This window comes from Engystomops pustulosus, chromosome 6 (genome assembly GCF_040894005.1).
Source record: "Engystomops pustulosus chromosome 6, aEngPut4.maternal, whole genome shotgun sequence".
Classification (NCBI taxonomy): Eukaryota; Metazoa; Chordata; class Amphibia; order Anura; family Leptodactylidae; genus Engystomops; species Engystomops pustulosus.
The window spans coordinates 86,258,583-86,275,250 of NC_092416.1; the positions used below are offsets into that span (position 1 = coordinate 86,258,583).

The window sequence follows — 16,668 nt, forward strand, 5'->3', positions numbered from 1 at the left end:
GAAAAACCGCCGCATTTAAAAACCGAAAATGTGTCGCTTGGGGAGCGCTCACCTTCACCTTCTATGGGATGGTGCATTCCGGGGCGTTAAGATTATTTTCGGCGCTGCAGCGCCACCTGGTGGACGGCGGAGGAACTACCATCTTAAATCCCAGCCGGACCCGAATCCTGTGCAGAGAACGCGCCGCTGGATCGCGAATGGGCCGGGTAAGTAAATGTGCCCCATTATGATCCATCTAGTTTTGTGGGGTGACAATGGGGTTAGATTATCAGGGTATAGTTGTATATACACTTTCATCTGGCTTCTGACATTGTACTAACACATTGACACATAGAAAAAGAGATGAGACAGATCAGAGATGAGAGATGCCTATTACAGAGAGGCTGACAGACTTTTACACTGTTACACTGTGAGCTCTGCTCCCCCTTCCCCGGATCATTATCTCCTTGTAGCTTGTAGACTGCAACCTCTCTCTCTGCTCATGATCTCCTGAAGGAAGTGATCAGTGAGTGTCTCTGAGCTTCGTGCAGGGGACGGGGCTACAGCCACAGAGCAGAGAGACAGACAGAAATCTCAACACCAGGCTTTCACACAGAAATCCAAGATGGCTGCCCAACCCTAAGTCAGAAGTTATAGAGTCGTGTCTAGGGACAACTGAAATTGTGTACACCAGGACTTATAGCGACAGGTTGGACTTATATGTGTGAAATGCTGTATTTTTTGTTAATAACAGTGAATTAGAGAAAGTGTTATTTTATTATCCTGAGTACATTTAAGAAATTTGTCTTCGTGGGTATACCCCGTTAAGCTAAATAACTGATTATGGTGGAGTTTGCAGAACAATTAAATTCTTAGACAAATGTTCTAAGATCTAGTAGACCTAATTCTTCCGTACAATGGCTTGTGTAGTAAAATTTCCATTTCCGGAACTATAAGTGAGCAGAGAAGAAGCACAGGGAAAATACTTTACAGCGTTGTTTTTTGGGATAAAATGCACACTTCAAAACTGATCCTAGTCTCTATCACTTTGTCCCAGTAATCCTGCTATCCTACTCAGGCCTGAATGATACTGTGATATCATTGTGCCTTCTAGGCAGAGCTGCAAACAACACAGACAACAAAATTGACCTGCACTGAGAACTGAGCATATTATGCAACTTTAAAGACAAGTTTTTCATCTGTAAAATTATTAAAAAAAACATTGGTTCTAGGTACTATAGAGCCCAAGCTAGGGGCACCTGATGCTTCTCTTCCATGCATTAAATGGACTCGTCTCAGGCAAAAAGTGACACTTCTTAGCTCATTTTCATATACTATGGATACATTTTTTTTATATATCAATAGGTGAGTTTTAAGATAAAAGAGGGAATTCTAAAACGGATACCCTACCTGACGGTTATGTTAAAGCAGGGGCAGTATCAACTTAAAGTATACTCAAAATATTGTTTTTGTATAAGGAATGTGGTTCAAAATATTTTACCAATAAAATTTATAAAAGAACTATTTTAGTACAAAACAACATGTAAGTACCATGTTAGCAATGATTTAACAACAGGTAATTTCTTAGTCGGTATAAAATGGGATGGTTAAGGGAAGCCAAAAAGTTGTGAATTAACATGGACAGTCTAATACTAATGTAATAGGTAGGAATGATTAAAATGTATAAATGAGAAACAAATTTAAATACCATTTGTAATCACATTCCATACAATAAAAAAAAAACACAACATCAGTTGTGTTTTACACTTTCTACTGCTGTGAATACAGGTAGCCTGCATGCATGAAAGAGATTTGGAACACATAAGGAAATAAACTAGCTCCATCTGCAGTAAACATTAAACAAAAATTAATACAACATTATTATTACATAATATACATATACAACAATATTTTTCCAGTCACCTGTCTGAATACATTGGCCATTTCACTTAAATGTATGAAAACGGCAGTATACTACCAATTCCATACCATTTTCATACAGATAGCACACAGCCACATTCATTTCAATACACAATACGACCATCAATTTACATGGCTGCATTGTCCACAGCACCGAGATTAAAAAAAAATATAGAGTGTCCATCAGCCAGTCATCATTTGCCAGCCTACTGTATTTTACACGGATACGGAACGCAAGGTTGGCTCCAGGTTTCAGTAGGCCCATTGGCAACAGAGCCTCTGTGGGCCCCTTTGCAGTAAAATCACGTACCAGCATTAAAATTAAGAAACTAAAACAGACTCCTGTTCCCTAAAATATTCCCTAGTTTATCATACCAAACAACACCCTCAGGGTCCCCCTCACCCCCTATGGGTGCATTAGATAGAGTCCCCCTTACCGTCTTGGGTTCCTTATGTACAGCCTAAGGGGAAATGAACATACCGATAAAAACGTTACTTATATACGGATTCATGCAGCACAGAAATACAGGACTGAAGAAATCATCCGTTCTTGTGAAAGGGGCCTAACTACGACTATAACTAGAATCTTAGAAGTATTAGCTTTTTAAGTATACATATCACACAATATGATTAATATAATATTATTATTATTATTATTACACGAACCTTCATATACTCCTGTAGATCCTCATAGATAGGAGCCATAGAGTTTTCCCAGTCTTCATATACAACATCAGGAGCTTCATACTTCTCGTGTCTCCTGAGAAGATCACAAAGATGTCACAAGATAACCACATGTAGTCTTAGAAGTCACACCTAGCCTAGTTGTATTATAAATGTTCTATTCAGCAATTCCTAAAAGGAACGTTCTGCTTTCTTACAAAATGTGTTCCTGGTACTTAGTACTAATAAAAGAATAGACTGCTTTGGTTTGTGATGATGATGATGATGTACTTACATTACCAGGTCTATTAAGGCTTTCAACTCCAGGGCCACATTCCTGGCTTCACTCACGTAACCTTCCATTGCAAGACGAGCGCTGAACTGAACACTGTGAATCTGCAGAACGCTCAGGTCAATGGATTCCAGAGCAGTAGAACTGGAAAGGGAGGCCAAAAATACATAACATTTAAACAACATAAATATGCATGAAAATGAAGATTTAACAGACACAGAAATCTCATCTGTCATCGTGAGGAAGATTTATGTCAGGGCCAAAATGCCTCCTAAACTAGTAATAGTACAATTAGGCATAAACAACTTGATTTATCTTTATGTATATGTAAATTTGCCTGAAAGTTTTCTATGAAGGGATCTGGTTCCCCGAATACCCTGTAGACAGTTCCAAGTAATGTGGCTCTCACCTAGAATTGGCAAACAATGATACCCCTTTGGCAATGGATAACTTTATATCCTCTGCTAGCATCATAGCTGTCTAGGTCAGTTTGGCAAATAAGACCCTTCTGTGAAAAATTGACATTGGTGTTTCTTCCTAATTTCTTCTATTTTTGGAGGTTTACCACAATTAAATGTTTTAGATCATCACATAAGTACAAACATAACACAAGTATCAAAAAATGCAGTTTAGAAATGAAGGCCTTTATTATTAAGGGAAAAATACAAACCTACCGAGCCCTGTGTGAAACAGTAATTGCCCCCTAAAGCTAATAATGGTGAACTCAGCTTTGCAGAATTTTGGTAATTCACCCACATTGGAAGTTTTCAAGCTTTAACAGCTTTTTTAAAGCCACGCCACAGCATCTCAATAGGATTAAGTTCAGGCCAAGGCCTTGCAAGGTGGACTTGATGGAAAGTTGTGGATCATTGTCCTACTACATAACCCAAGTGCGCTTCAGCTTGAGGTCACAAACAAATGGCCTGACATTCTCTGTCAGGATTTGTTGGTAGACAGCAGAATTCATTTTTCCATTTATCACAGCAAATCATCCAGGCCTTGAAGCAACAAAACAGCTCCAGACCAGGATGCGACCACCCAAGTGTTTTACTGTTGGTTTGATGTTCCTTTTCTGAGCAGTGGTTTTCATCTTGGAACCCTGCAATATAGGCCATTTTTGCTCAGTCTCTTTCTTATGGTTGAATCACAAATATTGACCTTAACTGAGGTAAGTGAGACCTGGAGGTCTTTGGATGTTGTTGAGGTGTTTTTTGTTACCTCTTAGATGAGTCGTCACTGCACTCTTTGGGTACTTTTAGGTAGGCTAACCCCTCCTGAGAAGGTTGTCCACAGTTCCATGTTTTCTCTGTAGAAAACACATTTAATTTAGTTTTAAGGGAAGGGGGCAATTACTTTTTCACACAGGGTCCTGTACGTTTTTACTACTTTTCCCCATTAAAAAGATAGTAACATTTTTTTGGAGATCTGAAACATATAAGTATGATAAACATCAATAGATTAAGAAATCAGGAAGGGGGCAAATATTTTGCAGTTACAACTTCTCTTCCAAAGCATTTGAATTTGTTATGATATATTTTTGACTATTTTAAACAGTTTGGTTGATAAAACTGCCAAAACTGCAATCTCTATGTTGTATGGAGTAGCACCATGGCAACCATAAAAGCCTATGGGTACCTTGAATTTAGTTTTCATCATTCTTTAACATGTGATGATTCCATGACACAACATTCTTCACGGAAACATATAAGATATTTGACTGACTCAGTCTTTTCTTTTATTTCTGTTAAAATTTATGTATAAAACAGGGGAAGAAATGGTCTTTGGAAATACAGTACAATTGTGTTTATATGCAGACATTCAGTCTGCTGGTGACATGCTCCATTGGATCCTATCATATAGAAACTTTATTTTTTAGTGAAGTGCATCTCTGTAATATGGAATCCCTCAACAAAGACACAGAAAACACCTATGGGTTAGAGTAGGGAACTCTTTTGGCCTCCATACAAGGTCAGTTTTAGTTTTATCTAATCTATAAGGATTCATTTGACATCTTTTACCAATCATTGGTGACCGGCCTTCTCAGGCTGAGGATCCGCCATCTACTTCTTCCATCTGGGAGAGTGTAAGTTAGATGTAGTTGTATTGGTAGCTGAGAGAACCTAAGCACTTCTATTATCAATGAAACAAAAAGGACTGGTTAGAATACCTGGATGCATTCAGAAAGCCTGGCTAGATGTAGTGAAAATCACATTAAAGGAAATATTGGAAATGAAATATCTACACAGAAAACTGTTTTTTAATACGTGTTTGATATAGTTTTTCACACATCCAACGGCGTTATCTTCATTTTATTCTAAGATGCGTATGGCTACATAGTAAAACGGGTTGTTCACTTTTAGCAATTGTTTGATATTGTTTGTGTAGTTTAAATTATACAATTTTTTTAATATACTTTCTGTATATATTACATGGTTTTCCATGTCTGCTTCTGTCCTTCTATAGAAAGCTTCTATGTTTACTTCCAGTGGATAGATATCTGTCCAATGTCATGTGATGTCACACAGGTGCATGGCTCATTAGTATGAGAGAGACTAATCAGAGCTGTGCACCTGTGTGACCTCACATGACCAGGGACTGAGATTTATCCACAGGCCGTAAACAATGAAGCTTAACATATAGACTGACAGCAAGAAGAATGTAGAAAACAACAAAGGAATTGAGGAATTGATACAGAAAGTATATTGTAAAACTGTATAATTCTTCATTACCCTATATCAGTGATGGCGAACCTTTTAGAGACCGAGTGCCCAAACTGCAACCCAAAACCTAATTACTTATCGCAAAGTGCCAGTACGGCAATTTAACCAGAAAACTGACGGTTTAGTTTAGAATCAATTTACACAGGACTGTCTGAGCTCGGATTACAGCAGTCCTATACACACTGAAACACCACTTTTACACCATTTTACATCACATAAAAGAGTAATAAAAAGTTATCAAAAGGTCACGCAGTCCTCAAAATGGTAGCAATGAAAACAACTGCTCATTAAGCAAAAAAATCACACCTCCCCAGCTCCGTGCACTAAAGTTATTAGCGTCACAAGATGGCAGAACTATTTTCTTTTTCGTACACTGTTTTAATTATAGAAAAAGCATTAAAACACAATAAAACCTACAAGTCTGGTATCACTGTGATAGGACCGAACCAAAGAATAAAGGACACAAATGATTTGGAGTGCACAGCGAAAGTATTAAAATCCAGCATCCCAGTACACGACATGGAATAATAAATGAGAAGTAAAATATGTTACGCAAAAAATAAGCCCTCACACAGGTATACATAAATGCACATATAAATTTATAATATAATATGCATATACATAATTACATACATAAAAATACATATGTTACTTACTCTTGCTCAGGTGTCTTTTGTTCCAGGGGGAGGGGGGGATGCAGCATCTGGAGTTCGGGGCAGTGTGGTTATGAGGCATGAGTTCCAGGGGAGGGGGTGATGGGGGGCAGTGACCGGAGTTAAACGGGGGGGAGTGAGAGCGGCCGGATTTCTTGCGGGGGGGGGGGGGTGCGATAGCGGGCAGAACAGGCTGGGGTTCGGGCGCGGGGGGGTGGGGGGCTTGTGGTAGCGGGCGCAGTGTGTGCAGTGACTTTCGGCCCGGTTGCGGGCGGAGTTTTATGGGAGGTGCGGGAGCGGGCAGGAAATCAGCCTTCCTGCTGATCTATTATGCCCCGTGGATGCGCTGAATTAAAAAAATAAATAAATACACTCACCTCAGACTCGGCGTTCCACCGGCTGATCACTGCAGTGCACACGGAGTAAGGTTCCCCAGCGCTGGCAGCGTAATGACATCATTTCACTGCCAGCGCTGGGACGCTTTACCGTCCTGTGCGCTGCTGTGATAAGAGTGACAGAGCAGGCAGTGTCGGCGCCCTGCTCTGTCATGGCTGTTAGCAGTATCGGAGCGCAGGTGTGGACAGTGGTTGTCCGCACCTGGCAGTGGTTGGGAGGATGGGGCGCGTGCCAGCAGTGAGGGCTCTGCGTGCCCTCTCTGGCACGCGTGCCATAGGTTCGCCACCGCTGCCCTATATCAATTATTTGCTGTAAGTGCAAAAACCCTTTAAAACCACCAGGAGTCGAAAAGTGTTAAAAGATTATACATCAATATTTTTGTACGTATTCAACAAACCTTTAATCTTGGATGAATAAATATTAAATTCTGTAGACAGGACTGTGTCAGAAGTTACACTGCCAAATGACTTTTCCAACACAGACTGCTGGTCTCCCTCATATAGAAAGTACCTTAATAAAGAATAAGAAAACAATTAAGGAACATGTATCTTTACCATTACCATTATTTTTATGAGGATTTCTATGGCCTATCATAAATTAGAAATATATTCCTTAGTTGTTACCATTGTTGGTGTCCTGGGTTTGAATCCCAGTAAGAACTGCTTTTAAACAGTTAGTATTTGCATGGTTTACCTCCCATACACAAAACATTAGTTCCTATGATAATGACTGATATTGAGTCACATTTGGGAGATGGGAGATAAATAATCGCTGCATTGCTATCTGAGTTGTTTAAAGGACATCCTTTACCAGATCAAGGATTGTAAACCAAGCACACTAACATACTCGTGTGTGCCCCTTCTGACAGGATCTGCTTTAGTTTAGCTTCTTATGTCCTCATTTTTAGGAAAAAAGGTCTTTAAAATGCAAATGAGCCTGAGGGGCTCCATAACTCCTATGGAGCCTGGAGCCCTTCCGATTCATTTACATACAGTAATTTTAAAAGCCTTTTTTTTAAAAACAACAGGGCATAAGAAGCATAAAGAAGAGCAGATCCTGCCAGAAGGGGCAGACACCAGTATGTCAGTGTGCTTGGTTTACAATCCTTGATCTGGTGATAGATGTCCTTTAAATTAAGCATCAAAGGGGAACATAGAATGCCTTCTAATATGTTTTAAACTCTTTTTATTTAATTTGTCAGCAGCTGTAATCTTATGATCAATCAGTGTATAAAATGTTACAAGAAATGTGTTTGTCACCGCTCATACACATTTTGTACACAAATATTGTATCAGCCAAGCGATCAAAATATACAATGCTAACATCTAATATAGTCCAAATTGTACATATCATAGTTCAAGAAATGTGCTGCCTATTTAGCAGTTATTTTTCATTTGTAAAGTCTGTACAGAAATGCAGTGCTGCTTAATTTAGCCCACTTCTTGCAGAGATATAAGACTTGTTGACTTACATTGTTAGAGGCAAAAAAACTTTTAATTTCACATTAGTAGCGATTATATCTTCCTCTAAGATTGATTGGAATTCATCAGCCAACTTTAATGGATGTACAATATTCACCTAAAATAGATCATAACAATAGCTGCTAAATGTAGGTACTTCATAGGTTATGAGAGGATTTATGCTGAACAAGGCAACCAACGGCACTTGACTGATTTTGGTTTGTGAAAAACGCACCATATGTTGGCCGGATTTTACTGAACTACCATAGCGCTGAGAACTAGTTATATTTGCTTCCCAGCAAAAAAGCAGCACCAAGATTACTGTGGCCATTCATTGAAATCCGGCCAGAGAACATTTCATTTTTCATGTGCCACTAGTCTACATATTTCAAATAAAAAGTGACATTCCACAATAATGCAAAAAATATCCATACCTTGCCTCCTGTTTTATCTGCAAGTTGTCCCAATTCAGGCAACCGGCAGTTAGTTCCTTCTATTGTCACCACTGACACAACTACACTGAAAGGTAAAAACTCAACTTATATAAAGTCTGAAAACATACATTTGCTCTCTGTAATCATATGGTTATCTGTGTTATCATTTTGTGTTTACAGTGGGTACAGAAAATATTAAAATTATTTAAATATTTAAATCTTTCACTTTTTGTTTCATTTCAGTAAATTGGTAAGACCAATTTTTTTTTGCTCAGTAATGTACATTCTGCACCTGATCTTGACACAAATAAAATAATTTTGATATTTTATGCTAATTTATAAGCAAGTATCCAGCCCTTTTGCTAAGTATTGAGTAGAAGTAGCTTTTCAGCTGCTTGGTAAGAGTCTTCTTGGTAAGATGCAACAAGCTTTTACACCTGGATTTGGGGATGTTCTGCCATTCTTCCTTGAAGATCCTCTCCAGTTCCCTCAGGTTGGATGTGAGTGTTGGTGGAAGCCATTTTCAAGTCTCTTCAGAGATGCTCAATTGGGTTTAGCTGGGCCCATCAAGAATGGTCGCAGTGTGGTTCTGAAGCCACTGCTTTGTTATTTTAGCTTAGGGTCTTTGTCTTGTTGAAAGGTGAACCTTCAGCCTAGTCTGAGGTCCAGAGCACCCTGGAAGAGGTTTTCATCCAGGATATCTCTGTGCTTGGCCACATTCAATTTCCTTTTGTTCAATTGCAAATAGTCATCCTGTCCCTGCAGCTAAAAAACACCCCCTTAGCATGATGCTGCCACCACCATGTTTCACTGTTGGGATTGTATTTGGCAGTTATTAAGCAGTGCCTGGTTTTCTTCACAGATACCACTTAGAATTAACACCAAAAAGTTCAATCTTTGACTCATCAGACCAGAGAATCTTATTTCTCATAGTCAGGGAGTCCTTCATGTAGTATTTTTGCAAACTGTATGCAGCTTTCATATGTCTTGCACTGAGGCAAGGCATCTGTCGGCACACTCTGCCATAAAACCCTTACTGGTGGAGGGCTGCATTAATAGTTGACTTTGTGGAACTATCTCCCTACTACATCTCTAGAGCCCAGCCACAGTAATCTTGGGGTTCTTCTTTACCTCTCTCTTCATGGCTCTTCTCCCTCAATTGCTTAGTTTGGCTAGATGGCCAGGTCAAGGAGGAGATGTGGTCGTCCCAAACTTCTTCCATTTAATGATTATGGAGGCCATTGTGCTCTTACCTTGAGTGCTGGAGAAATTCTTTTGTAACCTTGGCCAGATCTGTGCCTTGCCACAATTCTGTCTCTGAGCTCCTTGGGCAGATCTTTAGACCTTATGATTCTTATGTGCTTTGACATGTACTGTCAGCTGTGAGGTCTTATATAGACATGTATGTGCCTTTCCTAATCAAGTCCAATCAGTTTAAATAAACACAGCTGGACTGCAATGAAGGAGTAGAACCATTTGAAGAAGGACAGAAGGAAATGGACAGCATGTGAGTTAAATATGTGTCACAGCAAAGGGCCTGAATACTTTTGACCATGTGATATTTCAGTTTTTCTTGTTTAATACATTAACACAAATATCAACATTTCATTTTTTGTCAAGATGGGGTTCAGAGTGTAGATTAATGAGCAAAAAAAATAACTTTTTTTGTTCTTACAAATTGGCTACAGTGAAAAATTTAAAGAGGTCTGAATACTTTTAAGAGTACTGTTAATGAAGGTTTAGTATGCAGTTTTCTTTCAAAAATACTGGACACCTAATAGACCTTTATAACTTAATGGGTTCTATAGGAATCTATCACAATCTATTTAAAATGGGTTCTAACTAAAATGGTTCTATTATGAATGTTAGCCATGAATGTCTTATTTGGCATAGTTCACTTATTTCAATATCATTCTGATCTATAAGTCTCAGCTGGGTTTATATGATCATTTGAGACTTTAAGACATCCAGTTTGGACTTATCAATCAATACTTATTTCCTAATTAAATGTCGCCCCATTATACTGCTAGTAAAACTGTATGGAAAAACAGAGGAAAACTATAGTTCAACCATTTAAGATACATTGGGCCACTCAAAATTTCTCAGCAATGTGTTTCCAAGGTTTTTTTGGTCATCCACATTAGTGGTAAATGTGTCAAAAAGATGGTCTGGGTAAGTCCCAGTGGTCCATATCCATCGTGGGGCCATAGAGCTCCAAGCAGAGATTTAGTCATGTACCAACAACATTAAATGATTATAGAAGATTGGCATCACAAATATTAACATGGAAGGTAGTACTGAGGTATCACTGAATTGTTATGATAAATCAAACCTGTGCTGAAGAGCCAAGTCTCCCAAATTACTGTAGTAAAGCTTTGAGGACTGGTAGGCATATTCTTCTGAAATGTCTTCCAGGTTGCCCAGGTCAGTGTTGGCTCTGCCATCTGTGCAGATGATTACCTAATGAAAACATTAACCATGCATTCAAATTTATAAGGAGTATAAAACCACCCAGGGCACATCTGTTCAGAAAACTGGGAGAATGTGTCTTTAGCTCAATAGAAAAATGTCTTGCAGATTTAACAGTTTTTAATTAAGGTGATTAAAATTCATCATAGGAAGATGTTACTGTACCACTAAACTTCATCCCTATTCAGGTGGCTTAATCATGAGGCCCCATAGCAATACTAGGAATGGGTTCCACATACAAAAAGGATAAATGGTGAGATGGATAAAAACTCAGAGATGTTCAGGAATAATACACACAGTGACATCATGGTACATGCATAATAAACAAAGTGATGTCATACTCCAAGAATTATACAAACAATTACATCAGATGTGGGTACATTTCATGTAGATTATGTACACATATATAATCATCGCTCAGGAACGATGTAACCAATTAATGCTGCAATTTGATGCACGCAGCTCCTTAGTAAAACTTTTTTAATAAGTATTTCATTGAAATGGATAAGACAAAACAGGGCAAACTAATTATGAAATAACAATAGCTGGAATGGTGCACAAAAAGACTATACTAGTGGAGTCACATATATGACAGACTGTGGTCATGAGGATTAGATAATGACATTCAGAGTACCCATATTATAAGAACTATGGTTACTATATACTAGTGTATGGTTATTAATTACCTTATACACTCGAAGATAAGCCAAGTTTTTCAGCAGACAAAATGTGCTGAAAAAACCTAACTCGGCTTGCACTCGAGTCTATGAAAAAATTAACTCTGTACTCACCTTTTCACTCCACTTCTTGCTTCTGGTCCTCTGGCTCCATCTTTGGAGGGGCCAGCTGTGCCCACCAAGAATGATGTCGGTAAACTCTGACATCATAGTTTGCTTGCTGGCAGCGCACGTGGACCCAAATAAGGAGCCAGAGGATTGAAAGAAAGAAGAGAACCTGCGGGGGGGGCATCAGAAAGGTGAGTACAGAGTTATTTTTTTTTTACTTGGGCATACACGGAACAGTGTGGGCATAGGTTGGCTGGCTATATTCTTGGGGCAGGGGCTGTCTATATACTGGGGGCAGGGACTGCTGGTTATATACTGGGGAAAGGAGGGTGGCTATACACTGGGGACAGGGGCTGCTGGCTATATATTGGGGGCATGGGCTGCTGGCTATATACTTGGGGGCATGGGCAGCTGGCAGGGGGATGGCTAGTCACTAAGGAGCAGGAGGCTGACTATATACTAGGGGACATGAGATGCTGGCTATATACTCGGGGAATGCTGGAAGGCTATATACTAGGGGACATGGGCTGCTGGCTATATACTAGGGGCAGGGGGATGGCTATATACTAGGGGCAGGAGGATGGCTATTTACTAAGGGGCGAGTGCAAACAGGCCCGGCAAGAGCAGGCATCCCAGCCTAGTCCCTCTAGCTATGTATATCTCCTCTGACTGGCACCCTTTTAAGCATATCCTAGTCATTGATGTGGCATGGATTTCCCAGATTTTTGTGTTAAAATTAAGTACCTCTACTTATACTTGGGTATATAAGTTATATCATATTATGCTTTTGAATAAATTACAGTTTGTAAGGCTAAGAGCCCACTATGGGATGAACAGTCAGAATTAATATAATTAAAAAGGTATAAAAAAAAACATCCCCCGCACAAGTAGCTGGGTTCATTAATGGCAACCTAAGACTTTACAAACTACAACTTGCTTGCCTTGGATCCTGGACTCTTTGAAGCTATTGCTATTGAAACCAGAGCTGCAGGCCCCAGTGCTGTAGCTCCACTCTCTTCCAGGCTGTAATAGAAAATAAAAGTAACGCTTAGCATGGAACTGACAAACAACTTAACCCAAGCAGGCAGAACTACAAGCCATAATAGAGCAAAAGAAGTAGAGTTACCAATGAATCTTTTCTTTCAGGGCATGTAGAGTCTCTGATAGTGGGCGAGGCAAGGGCTGGTCTTCACCCTGTGATTTCAGATGATCAGGATCCAACAACTCAGTATCCTGCAGCACTAATGGCTCCTTTAAGCCATCACCATATAGCTTCACCTGCATACATTCAACATGACGGAAACATAAAGAGAAATACATTGAAAGTAAGTTTTTTGTGATTGCAATTCTATTGAAAAATACTTTTTATTCAAGAAAACTTATGAAAGAGGTAATGGGATATTCCCAACCCAGGTATACCCACAGGTAATGCCAGGAATCCCTGATAAATGCGGGCTGTATCTCTGACACCCTCTTCTAATGGAAAAGAGGGTCAGACCCATTTTTTATTTACTCCACACAATCCCTTTAATCAAGAGGTTGCTAAAGGAGCACAGTGCACACTAGATACGTAATGGCACACCCCATCTATGTCATACTATTGTTTATTTGGAAATACCTTGTGAGGGCTTCTAATAGTAAGAAAGTTTCAGGTGTTTGTAGTTCTCTTGAAATTTTTAAAATGACTTGAATCACAGCTAAATTCTCCTTGTCTGGAGCATGTCTTTTCATAGTTGGCCTCTGTTAGCATTGATTGGTGTGCAGAAAAAACACCCTTATTCGGTAACACCCAGTTGTCAAATTAGTCAAACATTCAGGGCTATGTCTGATAATGTAATTGCTCCCTAAACCTAATACCTGGTCACCCTTAATAGCAACAACTACAATCAAATTTTTGCTATAACTACCAATGAGTCTTTTACCATGTTCTGGGGGAGACTTGCAGAATTGTTGTAATTCATCCACATGGAGGGTTTCTGAATATGAACAGTTTTTTTAAGGTCATGGCATCTCAATTTGAGGTCTTTTTAACTAGACGACCCCAAAGTCTTAATTTTGGTTTTCCTAAGCTATTCAGAGGTGGACTCACTGCTGTGTTGTGGATGATTGTCCTGCTGCAGAACCCAAGTGCGCTTTCGGCTTGAGGTCACAAGCAGATGTCCTTACATTCTCCTTCAGGATTTGTTGGTAGACAGCAGAATTCATGTTTTCATTTATGACGGCAATGGTCTGAGTCATGAGGCATGAATGCTGACCTTAACTATGGCAAGTGAGGTTTACAGTTCTTGGAAAGGTTTTGTGTGGTGTTTTGTAACCTATTGGATGAGTCGTTGGAAGGTTCACTACAGTTCTGTGTTTTCTCCATCTCACTGCGGTTCTCTTGAGTTCTCTTTCCAGACTGATAGAACTCAATTACTTTGTTTCTTATTTCTTCCTGTAATTCTTTGGATCTCCTTATGATGTCTAGGATCTTTTGGCCAGAAAGGTTCTATTTAAAGAAAACCTGTCACCAGCACCCCCGCCCCCTCACCTCCCCACAGTGGGCCACAATTACTAAGGACCTTGTGCCAGTTTTCTGTTGGACTTTGTACATTCTTTTAGGTGTAAACTGCTTGCACAGGTATTTAAAAAGTGTCTGTGTCACACGTGATCGTTTTGTGGCAGGTTGCACTAATTTCTGCACTGAAGGGGGCGTTCCGGTGCTCAGTGCGCCAGATTTAACATGCAAAGACAAACAGAAGTGTGTCGTCCGTGTTAAAGGTACACAAAAAAAAGTAGTGCAGTCTGTCAGGGCAGTGCAGAGAGTGCCAGATTCATACAGAACGTGCACCAGAAATTATGAAATCACTCTGCACTATACACAGGCAAACTGCCCATGTTCTAAGTAAATATGCCCCCGTATCTTTTAGATGTCTTTATACATGTTTCACTGTCACCACTATCCATAGGATTAGAGCCACCATTCTTTCAAAAAAGACTTTTATTAATTTTCACTGTTCCAGTCATGAAGGCAGGGATCTGCAGTATACAGTCAGGCTGCCCTGCCCCCTCACTGACACTTATTACCCCGCCCCCATTATGAATGAAAGAGACATGACCCTCTGAAGAGAATTCCTGAGGGCAGCGTGAGGTTGATTTTTTTTCCAAATAGCCAGGTCTCTCTCACTCATTAATCACTCCTGCGGGAGTGATTAATTATGTAGCATAGCCCCATCACGATTTCATTAAATCTCCCCCATTTTCTTTTAGTGTTGTGAAGCTCCCTTTAAAATAGTAATTTAAAAATGGCTCCTGTAAACATTACTCCAGAGATCCTATTGTAAATTATTACAATTATTATAATTATTATATAACTTTGTATTTAACCTGATCACTGAAGGTAACAAGTGCTACTCTTTTTTCACAATGTTGCTTATGAAGAATATCTAGAGTTTGATCCAATGCAGATTTGACAGCCTGAAAGAAAATAGGGAAGAAATCAACTTACTATATCAGAACTCTATCTGCATTCAAGTAAATGACATGGTGGTACTACAGGAAAATGTGGAATAGTTCTTTTTAGCTTAAGTACTGATATGGGTACAGAATGGGGGATTTATTGTGTGGCGCTGTATGATGAAGCCCCACTCCCACCCAGCTCAGGCTTCCTGATGTATCTGCCGGCCCCGCTGTGCTGACAGACACCGGCTGTCTGCAAAGAGCGGGCAGGAACGAGGGGTGCATATTGAGTGGCCGGGGGTGGGGGCGTTCATAATTTTGTGGACGGCGGAACCATAAAGCGATCAGGTGACATCAGACTACTCAGGCTCATTTATATATTTTTATTAAGCTCTTTTCTTGTGAATTCTGAAGTCCAGAAAGTAAGAAATGCCTGTTTCAGCAACCCCTAAAGGTAACAAGCAGTAATCTGATGGAAGATGTCCTTTAAAATACATAACATTTTTATTTTGCATAATCGGTACCTCCATTCTTGATTTGTAGACTATATTGTAGTCATTGCTTTGGTCTTGACTTAACTACAATAGAATTTGAAAAGAAATATGTTTTAGCATAAAACAGTCACATTGGAAATGTATCCAAGTTGTTTCCTGTACAGTGTAAAGCCTGTCCTGCAAGTTAAAAGCATGTAATTGGGGAGGCAGAAAGTGCAAAAGTAAAAAGTTCTGATGATAGAGGGAAAAAAACTCACCTCTGTGGTTACACTCATGCTTCCTGATATATCAATGCAAAATATAATCATACTTTGGTTGCCAAATGAGTACTCGTTCTCAAGTAGGGGATCGCCAGAATAGAGCTCATCTCCCTCTTCTCTGATCTTAAATATATTGTCATTGGACAAAGAATTTTCAGCCGCACAGAAAACACATGTCCATGTCTGAAGGATAAATAATAAATACATGAAAGTCAAAGTGTTGCCAGATTTTGTTTTGACTCATTAAAACCAGATGAAATAATTTGTAACTTTTTCTCATCTGCTTTTTGTTGATGGTTGCACATTTTTTCACCCCTATATTCTGCTCATATTAATGTAGTCTGGAGCTGACTCACTGACGGCTATGGAGGTTTTCTAGGTATGCTCTGTGCACCTAAGACCCCTTAAGCATGAGTGACTGCGATGCGTAGAACTCAGTACGTCCAATCCAAACTCTGAGGAACTGAACTCAGTGGAGCACATTTACTAAAATCAGTGCAAAGTGTGCTATGTGCAGTTTGCCTGTGAAGTGTGCGCCTGAGTCTTACTTTGTGGCGTCCATTCGTGATGAATCTGCACTTCACCAACAGGATGCACCAACTTTTTTTAAGTGCACCAATACACCGCGTACATGTGTAGGCAGCATGCATATGTGCAAAGTTCAACAGAAATCTAGCGCAAGGACCTCAGTAAACCTGAGTGAAG

The 16,668-nt window shown here is 39.6% G+C and overlaps 1 protein-coding gene across 4 annotated transcripts in view; it reads right to left on the reverse strand.

The window, feature by feature from the left end:
* LOC140063930 (circularly permutated Ras protein 1-like) overlaps positions 1 to 16,668 on the reverse strand; it is an 83,103-nt gene that overhangs the window by 4,291 nt on the left and 62,144 nt on the right. For all 4 annotated transcript variants that reach the window (XM_072110223.1, XM_072110220.1, XM_072110222.1 and 1 more), the window contains 12 exons: positions 15,961 to 16,146; positions 15,734 to 15,787; positions 15,138 to 15,227; positions 12,898 to 13,049; positions 12,713 to 12,794; positions 10,850 to 10,977; positions 8,518 to 8,602; positions 8,095 to 8,201; positions 7,021 to 7,133; positions 4,873 to 4,984; positions 2,858 to 2,998; positions 2,566 to 2,659 (listed from right to left, as the gene is read on the reverse strand). In XM_072110223.1, coding sequence (XP_071966324.1) covers positions 2,566 to 2,659; positions 2,858 to 2,998; positions 4,873 to 4,984; positions 7,021 to 7,133; positions 8,095 to 8,201; positions 8,518 to 8,602; positions 10,850 to 10,977; positions 12,713 to 12,794; positions 12,898 to 13,049; positions 15,138 to 15,227; positions 15,734 to 15,787; positions 15,961 to 16,146 — 1,344 coding nt within the window. The remainder of the gene's footprint in view (positions 1 to 2,565; positions 2,660 to 2,857; positions 2,999 to 4,872; positions 4,985 to 7,020; positions 7,134 to 8,094; positions 8,202 to 8,517; positions 8,603 to 10,849; positions 10,978 to 12,712; positions 12,795 to 12,897; positions 13,050 to 15,137; positions 15,228 to 15,733; positions 15,788 to 15,960; positions 16,147 to 16,668) is intronic.